At 44.2% G+C, this 18,279-nt stretch overlaps 1 protein-coding gene across 1 annotated transcript in view; it reads left to right on the top strand.

Annotated features, from left to right (window-relative positions):
* Positions 1-259: 259 nt before the first annotated feature.
* The window catches only part of LOC146811588 (dnaJ homolog subfamily A member 4-like), a 60,398-nt gene continuing 42,378 nt past the window's right edge, over positions 260-18,279 (top strand). The window contains exons 1-2 of the mRNA XM_085618573.1: positions 260-435; positions 14,759-14,897. Of these exons, the coding sequence (XP_085474699.1) occupies positions 14,766-14,897 (132 nt within the window). The 5' untranslated portion in view covers positions 260-435; positions 14,759-14,765. The remainder of the gene's footprint in view (positions 436-14,758; positions 14,898-18,279) is intronic.

Here is an 18,279-nt window from a genome sequence, read left to right as displayed (position 1 = left end):
TTCAAAGATGGCCGCGAAGCTTCCCGAACCTTGCGAGAAGCACCCTAAGCCGCCATCTTGGGAAGTATCTCGGTCTCCCGACCCCACCCCCACGCTCGGATTGTTGTCTTGACAACCGACACCGGTCGGGTACTCTGCTTTGCCAGAGGTTTCTGGAAGGATTGTGTCGTCGCTGTGAGAATATTCTGGGTGCGTGACGTCCCGGGTCCAGAATCTTCTTGCTGCCGGAATATAAAGGGGTTTCCTAGAGGCAGTTGGTGCTGTCAGACAGAGCGAGCGTAGCGGGCGAGTCAAGGAGAGGAAGCGAACTGTATCCTTTCCGAAGTATTCCTAGCTTTATCCTGCGAGGCATTGGCTCTTTGTGCTAAGAGAGAACTTCTTCAGAATATTTTGAAAGGGTGCGGCAGAAGATCAATTCAAAGGAGTCAGAAAAAGGTATGAACTAACCTCTCCAGTTAACCCATGGCAGAAACCCTCACGAGCATAGGCAAAATACTCAGCCTTTTCGTTTAATAGCCCTGTTGGAGTAAGAGCGTAATTGTCCTTTGTCGGTCAACTACAGGTCTCCAGCGTTTAGTGATTATTCACGCAATAAATATTTTAGTCTGGTATAATAAAAGTAGTATCGTGGAAGGGTGGAGTAAGAGACTGATAAGGTCATTCTGGCTCTTAGATTTGTACTCGTAGCGAGCGATAAACTGTATGCGCACTCTCTTTTGTGATTACGATTCCACGAAAGTGACATTCAAAGTTGTCCCAAATGACTCTGTAACCTTTCTACTCCCTCTTCCGTTATTCATTTAATTACTTATTTGTTCAATTATGATTTTCACCTGTATCTTCTGTATTTAAGACCTTAAATTCTATTCACCAAGTACACGGCGTAAAAAGGAGTGTAGAAAACAAAATAAGCTAAAGTTTGAATGATAGTGGGTAGCGGATTGTACGCTCCCCCACGCGCACCTTTGGGGAGTTTAATGGAGATGTGTTAGCATTAGCAAGTAGAGCTACGGAGCCAAGTTCATCATGGTGGTGCATCTGAGGACATCGTGTGGATAAGGGGTGCGAACTGTGGCCCAACGAAGTTTCCTTTGACGGATCTAATTTCAGTGTTTAAGAAAATGGTGGGGGGGGGTGTCTTATTTTAGCAACCTGGCTGGTGGTCTTGATCTTTTTGTGTCTGCTTTCCTCATATGGCAGTTGTACCCGGCGCAATCTGTATAGAAGAAAGACCATTTATTTGCTTGCTGGGTTTTAACACATTTAGAGTGGCACTGTGGCATTTTCAGCCATGTGATAATCTTGCGGCTGAAAATCTCGGGGGCTTGTGACTCGGGGCGAGAGCATGTGACGTTACGGCCAGAGCTGTCGACTTTGTAACTGGCGATACAGAGTGTAGCCTCGGCTGAACATCCTGTAATTCTGGGCAAATCACTTATAACCCCGCACTTACATAAAATAAAAAGTAACTCTGTCATGTAAAGCGCTCCTTATGGTCGAGTTCACGACAACCCCCCTCTCCCCCCCACAAAAAAAAATGGGAGGAGTAACCTAATCAGTAAGTAAAGGGCATCACGGCGCGTGACATCACAAGAAGTGAGATCAGATCTGAAGCCCTCACATACATGTTTAGCAGATGTATCATACGTACATTTGAACACATTTCGAGTATACTTGCAAACTCTGATTTAGGCAGAAGATTTACACTTTTGTACGCTACACTTAAAACAATGTTGCCTCTTGTCAGCATAAAGCTTCATATAGCCATAGTGCTTTAAAATAAAAAATAGCAATATTTAAATTATTACAACACCTCCTCGGGTAGTAAGGGCTATATAAATGCTATTTATTTTGTGCAAATACTGGGAATGGCCAACACATCTGACGTTCTTACAGTGCATGCAGATCTCCTAAACAGGGAATCGGGCCCGGCTCCAGGAATTTTTATTTGGGTGGGCCAAGGGTGCATTTGGGTGGGCCACTGCGGGTTCGATTTGTCGCATATATGTCTAGGCAGGCCTGCTTCAGGGCCCTCCTTTATCTCCTCTTAGTAAAACGCACTCTTTTCCAAATCTTTCTGAATATTATCACTCTCAAAAAGTGTTTTTTCTATGTAATGTGCCTTTGATGGGAAGAGGAGGTTTCTGAGGTGGGAGTATCAGGCAAGTGACACTTCTCGGGCTCCCTCTGTGCGGGCCTTCAGGGAGAATCCCTCTTCATTACTACCTCCACCTGACCCTGGACTCTGCAACTCACTCCTTTACAGGCTTGATTATCCACTACTCCTCTCCAGTGCACCTTATCTCACAGCTGACCTTGGGCCCCAGCCCCATATCAGGCATTATTGGGCTCCATTTTTATTTTTCCTGGTAAAAACATTAGTAAAATCACCTTCATACTTAAAACATTGAATATGGCAGTAAATATAATTAGCACACACTTTAAAGTATGTTCCACAGTAGCCCTTATGACCCGACTGCTAATTAAATAAACAAAAACAGAAAGGCCATGACAGGGCCGGCATTAGCACTGATGTGAAAGTCTTTTTTGGCACCGCACCAATAACCTCTTTCTCCGTAAATACCTTTACTACCGCCTTCCAACAGTGCCCCTCATCCCTCCATGGCCCCCCCCCCTTGTTGACCTCTTCCTCGGATTCCCTCACTGCCACACGCCACAAGTGCCCCTCATCACTCCATAGCCCCTCCCCCTCGTGACCTCGTCGGATTCCCTCACTGCCACCCTCCACCAGTGCCCCTCATCTCTCTGTAGCCCCTCCCCCTCATGACCTCCTCCTCAGACTCCCTCACTACCACCCTCGACCAGTGCCCCTCGTCTCTCCCTAGCTCCCCCCTTCACCCCATGACCTCTTACATGGATTCCCTCACTGCCATCCTCCAACAGTGCCCCTCATCGCTCCATAGCCCCTCCCACTACCTCCTCCTCAGATTCCCTCACTGCCACCCTCCAACAGTGCCCCTCATCTTTACGTAGCCCCTCTCTCATATGCATTTCATTTGTTGTATAGCGCAACCAGTGGTCGAAGTGGGGGAAAAAAAGTAGGGGAACTGTGGGCGGAGAATCAGAGGGCGGGAATAACCCAAGGATTGGCTCAGTGGGCGGCCTGCTGATCACTTTCGCGTCCGCTTTGATGTTCTCAGTGAGCCGCGCGGCCAGTGAGAACATCAAAGCGGCCGCGAAAGTGCACACCATTTGCCACCCCCTCCCTTATCCCACTTTCCCACTTCCTGCTTGTAACTGAAATATTTCATGAGCGACTGTGTAATTGAACAACAACCCTTCAGTCATTCCTTTGCAGCGTGACAACCTACTTCAATCCAGGCCGTGCTACCAGTGGGTCGCGGGCCTAAACCTTCTGTGTAAATCCTGGGCGTTTGAATCCACAGTTTTCAATCTTAATTAGAACATGCATTAATATCATTTGCTTTTGTTAGTAAATTATGAGCGATCAACACTACCATGCTGGTGGGTCACGAGTACTCATACAAAATACTAGTTAAAATATAACACAAGGATGCACCCCTGCGTTTCATTTCAATAATTGCTGTGTATGTAGCACATATCATAACGTGAATAGCTTTTAGGCACACTTCTTTTATCCGCCTGGAATTCGAACCGGTGACCTGCAAGCATATCCGGTGGCATGAATGCCACTGAATTATCTCAACAGCCTTAGATGGAATTCTTCACAAACCAGCACGGGCTCGTAGCGCACCATATATACAAGTAGAAGGGGCGCCTTGCCACATAAAGAGGCGCGCACACAAATAAACACACCCAGGCATTCACAGAACAAAACACACAGCTTGCACATAAACTGTGCATTTAGACCCGCTACACGCAAACACACTGGAGGCATGTCACGCGCGCCTTCAGTGCCGGAGCCTTGCACGCGCTTGAGGCGCACCCGTGATGTAACAAAACTTGAGCCACGCCCCACACTCTGCAAAGTACCGGGAGGGGCCCCCTCCGGACTCAGTCAAGAGGTTTTAGGCCAGGGTCTGGCGTGTGGAGGAGGGGGGCTATGTTATGCCATTGAGGTGCACAGATGTGTCCAGAACACAACAGATGCTCGTGCCTGGGGCATATAGGACACCAAGCCTAGGACAGCAAGGGCAGAGCTGGAGACCAGACTTCTCCCAGACTGGCCTTTTAATTCCTATTTGTTATTGTTTCTATGGTTTCAGTTATGAGTGACATTCGAATGTAAAATGACACACTTCCAGTAACAATTTAGAGTGTTTAAGTCACTCCTCTGTGAATTGTGCTATTGCATACAGACCTTTCACACAGAACATGCGATTCAAACAAGCCAGACCTACTCGCGTTGCCAATGCTGGTTAGCAGTTCAAATCAGTCTGTAACATAACTGGTGCTCATGTAAAGCGCTCTGATACCTTCGTGTCTAGTTCGCGCTATATAAAACTCCACAAAAAAATGAAACAATCTGTGAGTAAAAACAATGATTTTGATGTGATTAAACATAATTAAAATTGTTTCAGTTCTGACAATACTAAATATTGGTAAGATCTCATACATCCTTCCTCTTCTACGCTATTTTTACTTTCTCCATTAATCTCCTAGCATCACCCCTTCACTGTGTCTACAACCCCCACTCCCCGTCCTGTAAATACAGGATTTCCTTTCCTTGAATTTGGTGGTATTTTGATAGCCGCCTGTGTATGGTAATTACAGTTGCACATGTGACAATTATGTGCGCTCTGTCAAGAGGTTACAGTTTGAATGAACATGTGATCAAATAATGTTATGACCCAGTCTAACCCCTAATGAGAGGTGGTTGGCATCGCAATAGTTCATGTGACAGAGATGAAGCTGGGTCCAAAGTGTGTTAGGGGCACATACACAGCCTCTGAAAAGCCTGCTGTGCTCTTTTACTTGTGTTATTTGATCTGGATTGTCCGGTCTTACATATCCTAACAACCTTGTAGCTTCCTCTGCCACAAACTGCAACAACTCAGGATAACCTTATGCATCGAGTAATCCATCCATTCATCCACCCACTCATTCATCCTTGTAAATATGTCCATTCACTCACTAACTCATATATATATATATATATATATATATATATATATATATATATATAACCATCCAGTCTCCTCTACTTGCGCTCTTGTCCATCCATGCACTCGTTAAATTATTCATCCATTGATTTTCGCATACTTATTAATTACTCCATACATTCACCAGTCCGTGATCTATGCGTTCTCCTAATAATCCACTAATCTACCCAGGTAGCACTCATTTATATTCACTCGCTTGTCCATGCACTCAGCCACCCTTTCATTCATTCATGCACTCGTATACTTGTACCTCATTTTCTCTTGCAAATACTCCACTATCTATTCAACCATCCTTCCATGAGTGACTTGCTCATATATCCATCTATGCACACCCAATAATAGATTCGCACAGCCGTTCACACATTTCCCCAAAGGCACTCACATGCGCAAACTCTTATCTATAATAAATCCTTTGATTAAGAAGGCAGACTTATAGCCTTTACTAACGCTTACATAATTTTAATTGTCATTTTTGAAATCTCCGCCGTCCCCCTTCTTTGGGCTTGTTTTGAAGAGCTTATTGTTTAGTCAAAGATCTGTTGCTCCATCTAGGACGTCCTGTTTAGGTACAACATGAGCAAGCAGAATATGCACCCCTCAATCCTTATCGGGCTTTGAGAGCAAGCAATGGAGAGCTGTGTGAACAGAGAAACAGCAGCGCACATTCCTCACAACCATCCTTCCCTCGAAGAGTGACAGTCTGCCCACTCGAGCCCCCGCTTGACAGCTTTTCAGAAAGCTACAAGTGTACTCCTACTTCCGATGTAAAGCTGGAGAGGAGGAGCAAATTCATTATCAGAACAGCGTCCCAGCTAAGCAGATCAAACATAAACAAGCATTTGCAATGCAATAGGTCTCACGTTTGCGAGAGTTTATGCTATTAGTAATGACAATGCCTTTATTTATGTTTTAAAACCCAAAACATAAAAAAAGGCATTGTCATTTACAATGCCAATAGCTCAAACTCCCGTAAATGCGAGACCTATTGCATTGCAAATGCTTGTTAGTATTTGTTTGGCATTTCACTGCCCAGTTTAATCAACCAATGGATACACATGATTATATAAGGTTCTAATGAGTTATTGACATTAAAACACATTCACAAAGTGGGATATGCTTCTAATCACAAAATGTCCCAAATACGATAAAATGTGGAAGCACAAGCCATGTGTCGCAGAGCCATGGAGTTTATCATCAGCACTTCTCCCTTTTTCCACAACAGCAGTTCAAACACGAATGGCAAAATATCCTAGTTTGCAAATGTTTTCTATATCATTATGGCTCTGCCATAATTGCCTCCTAATGCGAGATCTGTTGCATGAGCTGACCATTTAAACTAATAAATTGTTTGTAGCTCAAACGTATCAAAAGTTAATAAAAAATGTGACTTGTTTTGCTGCGGAGTGGATGGCTTATTGCAAAGGTTGACTGATCACCTTTCTCACTGTTGCATTTTTATATTACACTGGTACTAATAAGGCAAAATCTTCCCAAAGACTGTTAGCATGTGTACACATGTCAAAATAATAAAATATCAGAAAATATACTGCATTACGCTGCAGCCCTTTTTTAAATGCATAATTTAGTCAACACTGTGGCATAATTTTGTTCTCCTTTGCTGCATATTTAATTCCAGTGGCCCCACAGCAAGCAGCACATGTTAAAAGTGCTTGTGAATGAAGCAGAGAGACTGTGAAGTTTGCGAACTTAGTTTGGTGTGCGTGCAAATTCTGCATTGCCAATCCCTGGTGAGTTGCAGCTACTACTTCGGAAACAAGGCCAATGGAGCTAACTATGGGTGCGGCAGACTGGCCTCAAGGGCAGGCCCAGCCTTAGCACTGGTGGTGCCTTGTGCATTAATGTTTGTTATTACCCCCTAATGACCACCTCTGCCATGGATTCCCTCCATACCACCCTTTAACAGTGCCCCTCAAGTCTCCATAACCACATTCTCTCTCAGATGCATTTAATTTGATTTACAGCGCCGCTCATACCAGTGTAGGGTGTCAGAGCACTTTACATCCCACACATTACTCGGAGACAATCAATGTGTGTAAATCACTGTATAGAAAATGTTACATAAGACTAAGGACTACAAGGTGTAGGAGTCACATGACAACCATACTACTAGGCCGTATAGTTTAATAGTGATTGGTCTGGAGAAACATAAACTCCAGAATTTAACACTTTTTGCAACATTAGGATAATCAAAGACTGGGGGGGGAAACATAACGCTCTAATTTATACCTTGCAGTTTGTATGCAGTCCATAGATGAAAGTTAATAGCTCACTGTTGTATGTTAGGATTTTAACTTATAAACTGCAAGTTACAAAAGGATTTCTCTGACAAAAGCAGTATACCACTGACCTATTTACATTATGTGCACTTTGTGATCTGTGTAGGAAGGTGGAATCTGACTGCATGGTTGCCCCCACTTTTTTCCTGGTGTTTTGCTGGTTTTCGACTTCGTCTGGCTGGGATCCTGCTATTCAGGACCCCAGCCTATCTGCTTTCTCCCTTAAATTGATCACAAGTACTATAGGTACACTCCAAATTGGATTCTGGGGTACCCTTATAAGTCCCTAGTATATGGTATACTATGTACCAAGGGCATAGGTACCCCAGAGGCCTACTAGGGGCTGCAGCATGTATTGTGCCACCCCTGGGAAGCCTTCCAAAATGACACCACAGGTCTGCTACTGCAGCCTGGGTAAGGTGGTGCATGCATCCCTTACTGAGATATACTCCACGAGTGTTCCGTGAGCTGGCCCTTTGTGTTTTCTCTTGAGGTCCCTTCGCGATCCCTAGTACGTCGACTGGTGGGTCCCTCTGAAGGCAACTTTACCTCTAATTAGGCTTACCTGATTGCTCCAGACGTGCCCTGACTCTCCATTGCTTGGGGAGTCCCCAGGACCTTGCTAGTCCGCACCGAAGCATCTTTTCTCTTCCTGCGTGGGTTGCTGTTGCCAAGGCTTGTTGTGTTCAATACGAGGACCGACACCGCAGCACTCGACATCCTTCGTGGGACAGCTCAAATCCAGCTTCTGGTTGTCGTTGACGCCTCCTGGTCCTCGTGGCTGCAGAGTCAAGCTTCGCCTCTTCGCACCTGAATCACCCAACATCGGTGGGCTTTTGTCTACCGTGCCCCTGGTCACTGGCAAGTGACCCAGACTCTGTCCCCTCTGCTCTCAGGTTCTTCTGATCTTCGATCCAGGCTTGGATCACACCGGACACTTTTCTCCTTCCCGGCAACAGCACTTTGCTGCAGATCGCCATTGAAATCAACGACGATGCCCAACACCATTTGACACCTATGAACCCGGCTTCCCTGGGTGAGGTAACTCGAGTACTCTGGTGCTCCCGTGGGTGCTGGCCCTAGAACCCCCTAAGTCTAAATGGATTTGCTCAAAGTCCTCTCCTAAGTGTCCTTAACTTCTGAAATTCCAACCGCGACTTTCCCATAAAATAGTACGGGGCTCGCGCCTGTGTTTTCACACTGCACGCGTGCCCCGTGGGTCTCCTGTGTCACTAGCTTGGGTGGTTCCTTGGGGTCCCAGCAATTCTACGTGCTTTAGGCACTGTGTCGAGTCAAGTCGTGGTTCTTATACCACTTTCTTAATATATGGTTTGGTCCGCTCCTAGGGCCCATTTTATATTGTGCTATTTACTGTTGTTTTAGAACTGTATTATTGTGTATCTTGGACTTAGTGAGTGTTTAGAAATAAATACATATATTTTATATATACCTTGTGTGGATCTCCTTTCATTTAGTAATTCAAGATGTTATAATCTGGTAAACCAAGCTGCTTTACACTCCTTCAAGACTTAGCCTGAAGGCTGCTCTCCGTAGCTACCACTAGGATAGCTTTCAATAAAGGTTGTCTTTAAACCTCTCATCAATAAGGGTTGTTTGGACTGGTACAAGGTGCCCACTATAACTAGTGGACAGCATATACCTGGCCAACGTCTCACAATCTGTATGGTACATTTTCTTTGCAGCAGGCACATTAACCCTCTGAGCTACCTTTCCATGAATCAAAAATTCCACTAGACAAAATGATGATCTCTCTCTGGGAAGAACATTAAACACCAGAGTCATCATGACATTTTTATTGTTGCTGAAAATTGCTGGAGGCTAGGACGGAGGCAGCAAGCGCTTTTAAAACCTTAATATACTTGCAAACATAATGCCTCCACTCAAAGTCAGCACCCAGTGCGGTCACACCGGTTGCACTGCCCTAGAACTGGCCCTTCTCAAGTGTCCTGTGACCTCCGTGACAGAGTCACTGTCACTCTAGGATGTGCTGCTTCATAGGCCTGTCTACAAGACTGGAGGTGAACTTCAGTATGGATTGTGGTGGACAAACCTTGAAGGTTAACCCACACTTGCCACTGCTAGGGTCCACCTGCTGGTGCTAAGACACCAGGGCTTCTAAGGTCTTGGGCAGCCTTCTAAGGTCTAGCATAGGAATGTGCTCCCTCAGGAGAGTGATCTGGTTATTAAGGCTGAACCTGGTTCCCCAGTTACAAATTCAGTAGCTCTGGCCATAGTGCCACATCCTCTCCCCCACTGAACACCATACTGTCCCACTGAGAAACTCACACTGCCTTCAACTATAACCCAATTGTTGCCAGCTATAAACACCCGGATGCGGCTCAATTTAAATGACGCACTAGACAAGAACAATGTGCGGCCTGCAAAAAAAAGTAACAACATCCTGGAAAGAGCAAACGCTCATAGGGAATGTAAAATTTAGCGAACCATGTGAAATGTAAGCAGGAACAACATGGATACCTTAATGCGTTTACAATCACTATTCAGAAATCAGTGAGTGCTTTTGCCTGAAAAGTTAAGGACATGACTACAGGGCCTTGAATGGACCCATTTCAATGTCCATTGCTGATATCCTTACAAAACGTTAGCAGTATGGTAAAAAGACCACATCCCTGGACGCAGAGCCGCAGTACACATTTTGTTTTCCAATCCACACTTTGCAGTACCTCCAGGACTGGTGCACTAGTTGCAAGCTCCGGGAAAACAAAGACAAGAAAACAAAAATAGCGCTTCACTGGCAATCTCTGTAAATGTGGCGCTAATGTGTTTGGGTGTGAATAAAATCAATCTGGTCAGTTTGCTACCACTCTGTCTTACTTTATTTAGTTATTTTTCCTATTTTTAACCTTTTATTCCAGATGCTGCACTTCGGAATTAAAATACGACATTTCCAGCAAAAAGTATTTTCTTTTTTGGATCCATTTCACAGGGGAGCAAATAAAAAACAGGAGAGGAAAGAGAGTGAAAACCCCGTCTTGAAATCTAGGTTTTCTGTAAGAGAAGAACTACTAGACAGAAAAAGAGGGAAGAAAGAAAGAGTGAGGGGGGCTGGGGGCAGCTGAAGCGACAGAGCAGAAGTGGACACTGTATTTTTCTTCTCTGGGTAAGAAGGAAAAGACAGAGTCCTGTTCTCTGCCGTCCGTCCTCGAACGCCAGGAACGCGGAGCTTTATTTATAGGCGATGGTGATTTCTTGCGTCCTGGGACGCATTTTAAAAATTAAAAAGTAGGGGAACGGAATCCCTGGAATTGAAGAAGTAGGGGCACGCCGTGCCCTGCCGTTCCCCCCCACTTCGACCACTGAGCGCAACTCATATCAGTGTAGTGTGTGTCAGTACTTTACATCACGCACACATTATACAGAGACAATGAATCATACAAGTATATAAATCAGTCTACAGGGAATGTCACATAAGCCAAAGAGGATTACAAGGTGTATGAATAACATGTCATCCATACTGGTGGGCATTTTAAGAGGGTTTGGTCTGGGAAAACACAACCTTAGGATTTAAAGAGTATTCCATGGGGGTCAGGTTTACTGATAAAAATGTATATCTGCCCAAACGTACTCATTTTAGCAACATTAGAATAATGAAAGACTGAGGAAGTTCTAACTATATCACAAAACAAAAAAAGCGAATTTCTTACTATACCATTCATGTTTGTATGCAGCTCTTTGATGACAGTTCATTGGTCACTGTCTTATGTTAGGATTGTAACTTCTGAACTGCAAGGAACACAAGGATCTCTGTGACAAAGGCGGTAACCCACTGAGCTTCCACATAAACTACAGTTCATCTACACTTAAAAACTACTAACAGACAAATGATTGCTCTCCAGCAGGATCATTAATCACCAGAGTTATCTGGGCATTTTGTATTGACTTATTGTTGTCCTGTATCGGCCATGATAATGATAAAAACTGTTTAAATGAAGCACACACGAAGTATGTGTCCTGCTGGGCCTGTGCACATTTTAAACCGAAAAACAAATAGTAACAAATTCTCTTACCTACTCCATTAGTTAAACTGTGTCACAGCCTGATGTGATAATCTGCTGCAGGGGTCAGGAAAGGTGAATAGGAATAAACAAACTTATTTTTTCCTGCGCTGCATAGGAAAAGAAATATCCACGCAGCAGGACAGTAGGCAAAGGATACCTTTGTCAAAGAAAGGATTTGTCCCTTTCGCCATGTGGAGATGAAGGGGTGAAAAAATAAACAAAGCCTCATAAACATGTAAATTGTCTTTAAAAGACCTGTGAGGTACTCAGGTGCGTGTGGGATAATCTCAAAAACTGTCTGCGTGTGTGCGCTCCCAGGAAGCCGTCTCAGCCTGGGCTGACACACACGACTGGGGGTTGAAGCACTCGGAGTCAAATGGTGTTGCGCCCCTGCCTTCAAGCCCTCACTGCGAGGGCCAGGGCTCCTGTTTGGGTGGGCCAGGCTCATGTTTGGGTGGGCGTGGGCCTGGTCCACCCGCTAGAACCGGGCCTGCAGGGACGGAACAAAGTGAAAAGTTGCCTCTTTTAAGTATGTGTGAAGTTCGAACACGGTGTGAGCCGTTGTTTCTTCTCTGCTACATTTGCTTTTAGGTGTGAGGCTCCTGACTGCTGCCAGCCAGGAGACTCGAACAGAAGGAGGCCTGATGACTCCTCAGACTCTGCCTTTAAGAGCCAGCAGGAGTTAGAAATAAGAGAGCCCGTCTCCGCCTGCACGTTGTTGCCGATCGAAAGCAGATATCCACGTGCAGGGGCTGCTGAAAGTGTCCCATAATGGTGTTTGGAAATTGCACCGGGACGAATTCAGCATCTTTATCAGTGGTGCCCAACTTCTTGGCAGGGTGGACGGCATCCACCTTGTGAAAAAAGTCGGCACCCGCGTGCACCCCTGACTCGTGAGATATATATATATATATATATCACCTTAATACTCTTTCACCGCATTTCCTTCCATCTGGATACTGGATACAAAGAGCACGGACCACAAAATCCTTTTGTAATACCGCTTAGTTTATTCTCATAGTTTTACACAACAGGAGCGGCAGCCATTACGCGTTTCGTCCCTCCCTGGGGACTAGATCACATGATTGATGTCACAGTTATTTCCAAAACCCAAGCAGATATGTTAAAGCATGGGAGCAGAGGTGAGATTTGATTGAACCTGGTTTGTTTGGTCTGCAGTACTTTATTGGCAGGGCGAAATTTGGATCTTTACAGAATTTAACGTGTTTTTGAGGAACACCTGAGAAAGGGATGCTGTACACAATTTGAACCGGTTACAGCCTCTTGTCAGTTTTGTAGTCAAGAGTTTATAATTTGCTTGAAAGTGTTGCACCTTGTCAGCGGGACCTATGGAATAAGCTCCAAGGGAGCTCAAAGGGAAATAGTTGCTTAACTATAAATAGTTGTCCGACCTCTCAATCCAAATAACTGACTAACCTATCAACCACTCCAAATTACTTTCATATTTCATTATATTAATTCAACACTAATCCTTTATGGGTTCCAGAGTAGCATGCTACTCGCCGAAAAAGGGCTTCAACGCCTCGTCAGGGGTAGTAAGCTATATAAATATTACAATACAATACATTAATACGGTCAACATAATTAGCAGCTGCTATGCTTAACTGTCCAAATCCTTTTAGGGAATCTGGTTTGGTTCTTATTGGGGACTGTTGCATGTAACCTTTCTTAAATTGACACGAGATCATGGGATTATTGACAGAATATCTGAAACAAATATCATTTGGACATAATACAGAGTCTAAAATATAGAGAAGGTAAGTGCAAATACGTAAGTATAGATTTAATATGCTTAAATCGACGTTCCTTAAAGATTATTTATATCGTCAAGGTAAACATATGTGGAGTTACACATTGTAAAAACTTTGCTTACCTCTAGGACCTTCACAATATTTGTGTCCTTGATATTCTTGATATAATATTTTGATCCACACTATTTCTGTTTCCGATATTGTCGAGATCAAGCTATTTTCAAGGTCTGAGAAACTGCACAGCCCTTCCCCTGTTTTTGCAGCCATCTACCTCAATGAGAAAAATCTTGAGGTTTTTTAATAGCAAGAAAATGCACCCGATGTCCGATTTAGAGAATAGAATTGCTGGAGCCACTTAATAATTTGAGTTGGTGTATTTTATATTTTTGATATATGAATGTTTTGATGGCTTGTTTTTTTGAGGCATCCTTTCTGGGTAATAATTTTGATGGGTACTTTTTTTTTTTTTTAAATCAACTTCCCTTCTTGTACTCATGTCAATTTCTGCTTGTGCATCTTTTTACTATCTTAAAAATTTCAGTCTACTAACAATTTTTTAGGAGATTGTGATTGTCATGACTCCTTGTAGCACATCATCTTTGTGCTGGTTTACAATCCCAATCCTCCAATGAGCTTTAGGGTCTGTAGATATAGTAGCTTAAAAGAGAGCTAGGAGCAATTTGTTTCTAAAGCAGGGGTCACCAACTTTTTCTGTAACAAGAGCTACTTATGTTCAATGGAAATCCTACTGAGCTACTACTGTATATAGCTTGTGTTGTATAGTGACACATAAGACAAGATTACATTAGTGGCTACCTTGTGTAAGACTGCAAGCAGTGTTCATATCAGTGCATCAGGCAGGGTTGCCAGCAGGAATGCAAACAAGGTTTATCAACTTGGACTGGCTCTGCATGGGTAATACATACCAGCCCTAGCTGCAATACCTCTGGCATGAGTAATAAAGCCTCCCCTGTAGCACATGATGTATCACCCACATTTCTTCATCAAATATACTTTGGAAGTTCAACCATGTTTCTCCAAACATGTCTATTTCATCTTAAATACACCCTTTTCAATGTTTGTATACAAATGTTAATTCATCCATGCAAAAGCATCTGACTTAGGCTGGGCATCACATAGGAGAGCTAAACACGGGTAGTTGGAGGGCTACCCTTAGCTCACGAGCTGTTCGTTGGTGAAGCCTAGAAAGGAGCACAAGTTCCTGCCCCAATAACTGAACTTTAGCTAAAAAAGGCTTGTGGATGTTTTTAGTGCAGTAAATCTACTTTCTACCTGATGCACTTTAAGTATGTTACTAAAGCCTAACAAGACTCAACATGGCTGCAAGTACAGTGGGCTTCCTTTCACTCTGTTCCAAAGGGATAAATAAAAGCACCCCTACTTGTAAGTTACGTTTTGGAAATTAGTTAAAAAGATTGAGTAAGGACCTCCAAAGGATATAACTTCTGGGGATATGGAGAGCTGATATTTTGACTACACAGATCTGAAACCCATTGTTTGACTCTACTTTTGCATTTGTGCAGACTCAAGATGGTGAAAGAAACTGGATACTACGACATTCTAGGGGTCAAGCCCCAAGCCAGCGCTGATGAAATAAAGAAGGCATACAGGAAGTTGGCACTGAAGTACCATCCTGACAAAAACCCTAATGAGGGAGAAAAGGTAAATTCTACTCCGTGACACCTTTTACAGTGGTTGTGATTGAATGGCTGCCTTGTGGGGTTGCCTTGTTTGGTAATGGAATTAGGGGTGAGGGACATTGGGAGAATGACCACAGAAACCTGGGGGGATGGGGGTAAGATAAGTTTATGGCACAAATCTCAGTCAATAGGAATCGCACCATGATTCCCTTCATTATGTGACAGGCTGTGGGCTAGGACATGCTCTGTTTCTTTGTATCATTGTGACAAGATGTGCTTCGTGGCCCCTGGCGAATCTTTGAGGGCTCATAAACAGTCCCATTCAGGGGCTGGACTGGCTATTTAGGGGACACAGGAGCACCTTCATGGTAGGCTGAGGACGAGGGGAGTTGCGTTTTTGAAGTGGATGGACGGAGAGAGCATGCACTGTCCAGTCTGGCAAACAACTGAGAGAAACACACTCACCGTTCCTTTAGTCAAAGCTAGTCAAGTTGTCCCACCTTCCCTCCGTGTGCTACCATTGACCCTTTCAATTGTATCAATTTCTCTACCCTCCAGTGCATGATACTGGAAGAATCCTCTGTTGTGAGAGCTTTTCTCTGAAGCAGCGCTGTCCCTTGCGCTGCGGTAAACGTAATAAAAAGGTGTGTTATACAAATACGGTGCATTGACTAAAACCTTGCATTCATTCAGGAGCAGAGGACCTTGTTGAGAGAACATGCTGTGCACCCTAAATATTGTCTCTCTTGCATGCTTGGGGTCTTATTTTAGAATTCGGCCGGTACTAAGTTCTTAGAATATAGTGCACTTGTCATAAGGCACACAGGTATTCTGTCATATGTGACTGATTAACCTGCCCGCCAGACTCTAAATCAGTCATGTTTCTAAATGTTTGTCGTAGAGGGAGTTATTTAAAACTGACCAGAATTTCTTACATTTCAAGTGTTCATTTTTGGCATCTAGTTTTTCTAATGCTAGGCCTCCGACTTGTTCCTATCTCAAATAATTTTTTTCCTGTGAACTCTTAAGTCCTCTACTCTACTGGTTTTTCATTTTTCCAATAGTTGTGTTGTATGCGAAGTACATCAAACTTTATCGCATAGACGATGTCTGATGTGCAATTTACTTGTCTGACCATAATACTCTTTACATTTTAATACCAGTGTACTGGGAATATGCATTCGTTTTGTGTGATTAACAAAAAAAATAGCTTCATACTGGTACTGTTGCATCTGGATGGTGGTCCTACTCCATGGCCTACTAGACTTTCACACTGGCACCCATAGTGCATCCGACACTCTGCATCACATCCTGGGCTTGAAGAAATATGATCATATTCCTCCCCCCTACCTCCCCTCTAAGAAGCTCCTTGTCTGTGGTGGTTCTTGGTACACCTGCAGCCCGGACACATTAGACTGAAGACCAAGAAAAAGCACCCAGGATCTTAAACGACCTCCCTATACTCATCCGGGCCGCCTCAATGCAGCTGCACTTAAGGAAGCCGCTGGAGACTTTCCTGTTACTTGTGAAGTACACGCTTGTATTTACCCAGTTACAGGGTTCTTGTGTCTTTTTGCTAGGTTCGCACTATAAAAATTCCATATCGCTACCTATACTGCGATTCCCTACATGCCCCTAGTACAACTTTTGAATTGGAAGTAGAAAGTCATATTTTTTTTTTAAGGCTTGTTCACCTTAACATGGGTGACTATTTTTGGGTAAATAGGGAATCTGTTTTTTCAAGCTAGTATCTTTCATCAGTGTCATATTGGATCTTTTCCATGCACGATTGTAATTTTTCGTTGTCTGAATTCTAGTAATGCACTGAATCTTTGAGAGAATTTGTCTTCTCCAAGAACTATATAGCCTTTCATGTCCTTCTTACAATGGCCAACTAGGTCCTTGTTTCCTTCACAGCAGAGAGGAAGGCTTGGGGTTTTGTTGCCATCACAACTATAAATGCAAGACTTTAGCTATCTCATTTTGTCTTTTAGGTTTTCAGTCAGTTGCAGCTCTCGTCTTCATTGGCTTAGGCTTTGTAATAATAATATTTGAGCTTTAACTGGAGTTCCACTGGATGTCAAAAGTGGGCTGGTTATGCACCATTTCTTAGATGATGTCTGCCAGATAGTGCTAGCTGCCTGGTTGCAAAAGGCCCATTGTAGGTTGACGCCCAGGCCATTGCTTACCATCAGTTGTCTTTGTCATACTTGCCTTTTTTTTTATAACTCGATAGCTTGCCTCCCTCTTATGTCCCACCCCCAGCATAGTCTTTTTACCATCTTTTGATGAACTGATTTGAATCCTTCCGCTGGTCACTTTAAGGGAGCTACTTTTTTCTTTTTGGTTAAGCACTTAACAAAAGTGCATGTGTTTCCTTCTCTCCCTTGTGTTCTTCACTCCTGCGAAATATCCACATTTTCGTGCTTCAAGTTGCTTTCTCGCTTGCAGCTTCCCCCTGTTGAAACAATATGCTTTGTGCTGCTCTCTCCCTTGTGTATTTCTTCCCACTCCTCCTCCATCTGCTCCTCCGATGCATCATCCAAAATCCTATATTTTTATTTTGTAAGCCCAAAAATGATATGTTCAAGGAATATGAGCTGCAGATTACACACTGTGCATAGATCGCCATCTGGTGTTGGGCCCGGATGTTTGCACTTGTTTTTGTCTTGGAAAGTCTTTGGAGGTCACAAGTTATGTGACTCCTCCTTTGGATCATAGTGCGCATGGTCTTTGGCTCTATCCTCAGATTGTTTGTTTTTTCGCCATCGGGCTCGGATGTGTTCTCGCATTCCAGCTCGCAACCGTTAACGGTTTCTCTTCGACGTGTAATCCTTCCCATCTCAACGGTATTGTTTCGATCGTGTTTCCAACCACACGTGCCCTTCCACTCGAAGTCTCCGATTCCGGTCGTCGACAAAGGCCTTCGGGCCGACCAGGGCCTCATCTCTGGCTCATGGAAAGGACGCCATTTAAAAAGTGTCCTCGATGTGGGTTGAAGTTTCCCCACACCGACCTACATGAGGTGTGCAACCTCTGCCTCTCACCGGAGCACAAGGCCAGGGACTGTCCAGCTTGTGCCTCCTTCCGCTCCAAAAAGACCATCCGGGACCGACTAGCTCGAAGAACAATGGCGCGCTCGTCCTCTTAGATCCCCGACGACATCTTTCAAGAGGGCGTCTATGTTCCGGAGCAGGGTCCTCTTGAGGAAGCCATCATCAGCGCCTGCGAAGCAGACGATTCAGACGTCGAAGACATCACTCCAGCTCAAAGGGCCGTGAGTACAGACGTCGACCCCGACTCGCCCACCCCCTCCACAATGTCGAAAAAGGCTTCGGCACCACCCCCACCTTCGGGCCCGGGTGCACGCCGAGACACTGCGTCCCATGCCCTGCCTTCGGGCC

This window comes from Triturus cristatus, chromosome 7, assembly GCF_964204655.1.
Source record: "Triturus cristatus chromosome 7, aTriCri1.1, whole genome shotgun sequence".
Classification (NCBI taxonomy): Eukaryota; Metazoa; Chordata; class Amphibia; order Caudata; family Salamandridae; genus Triturus; species Triturus cristatus.
This window is presented reverse-complemented; position numbering and strand designations above follow the sequence as displayed.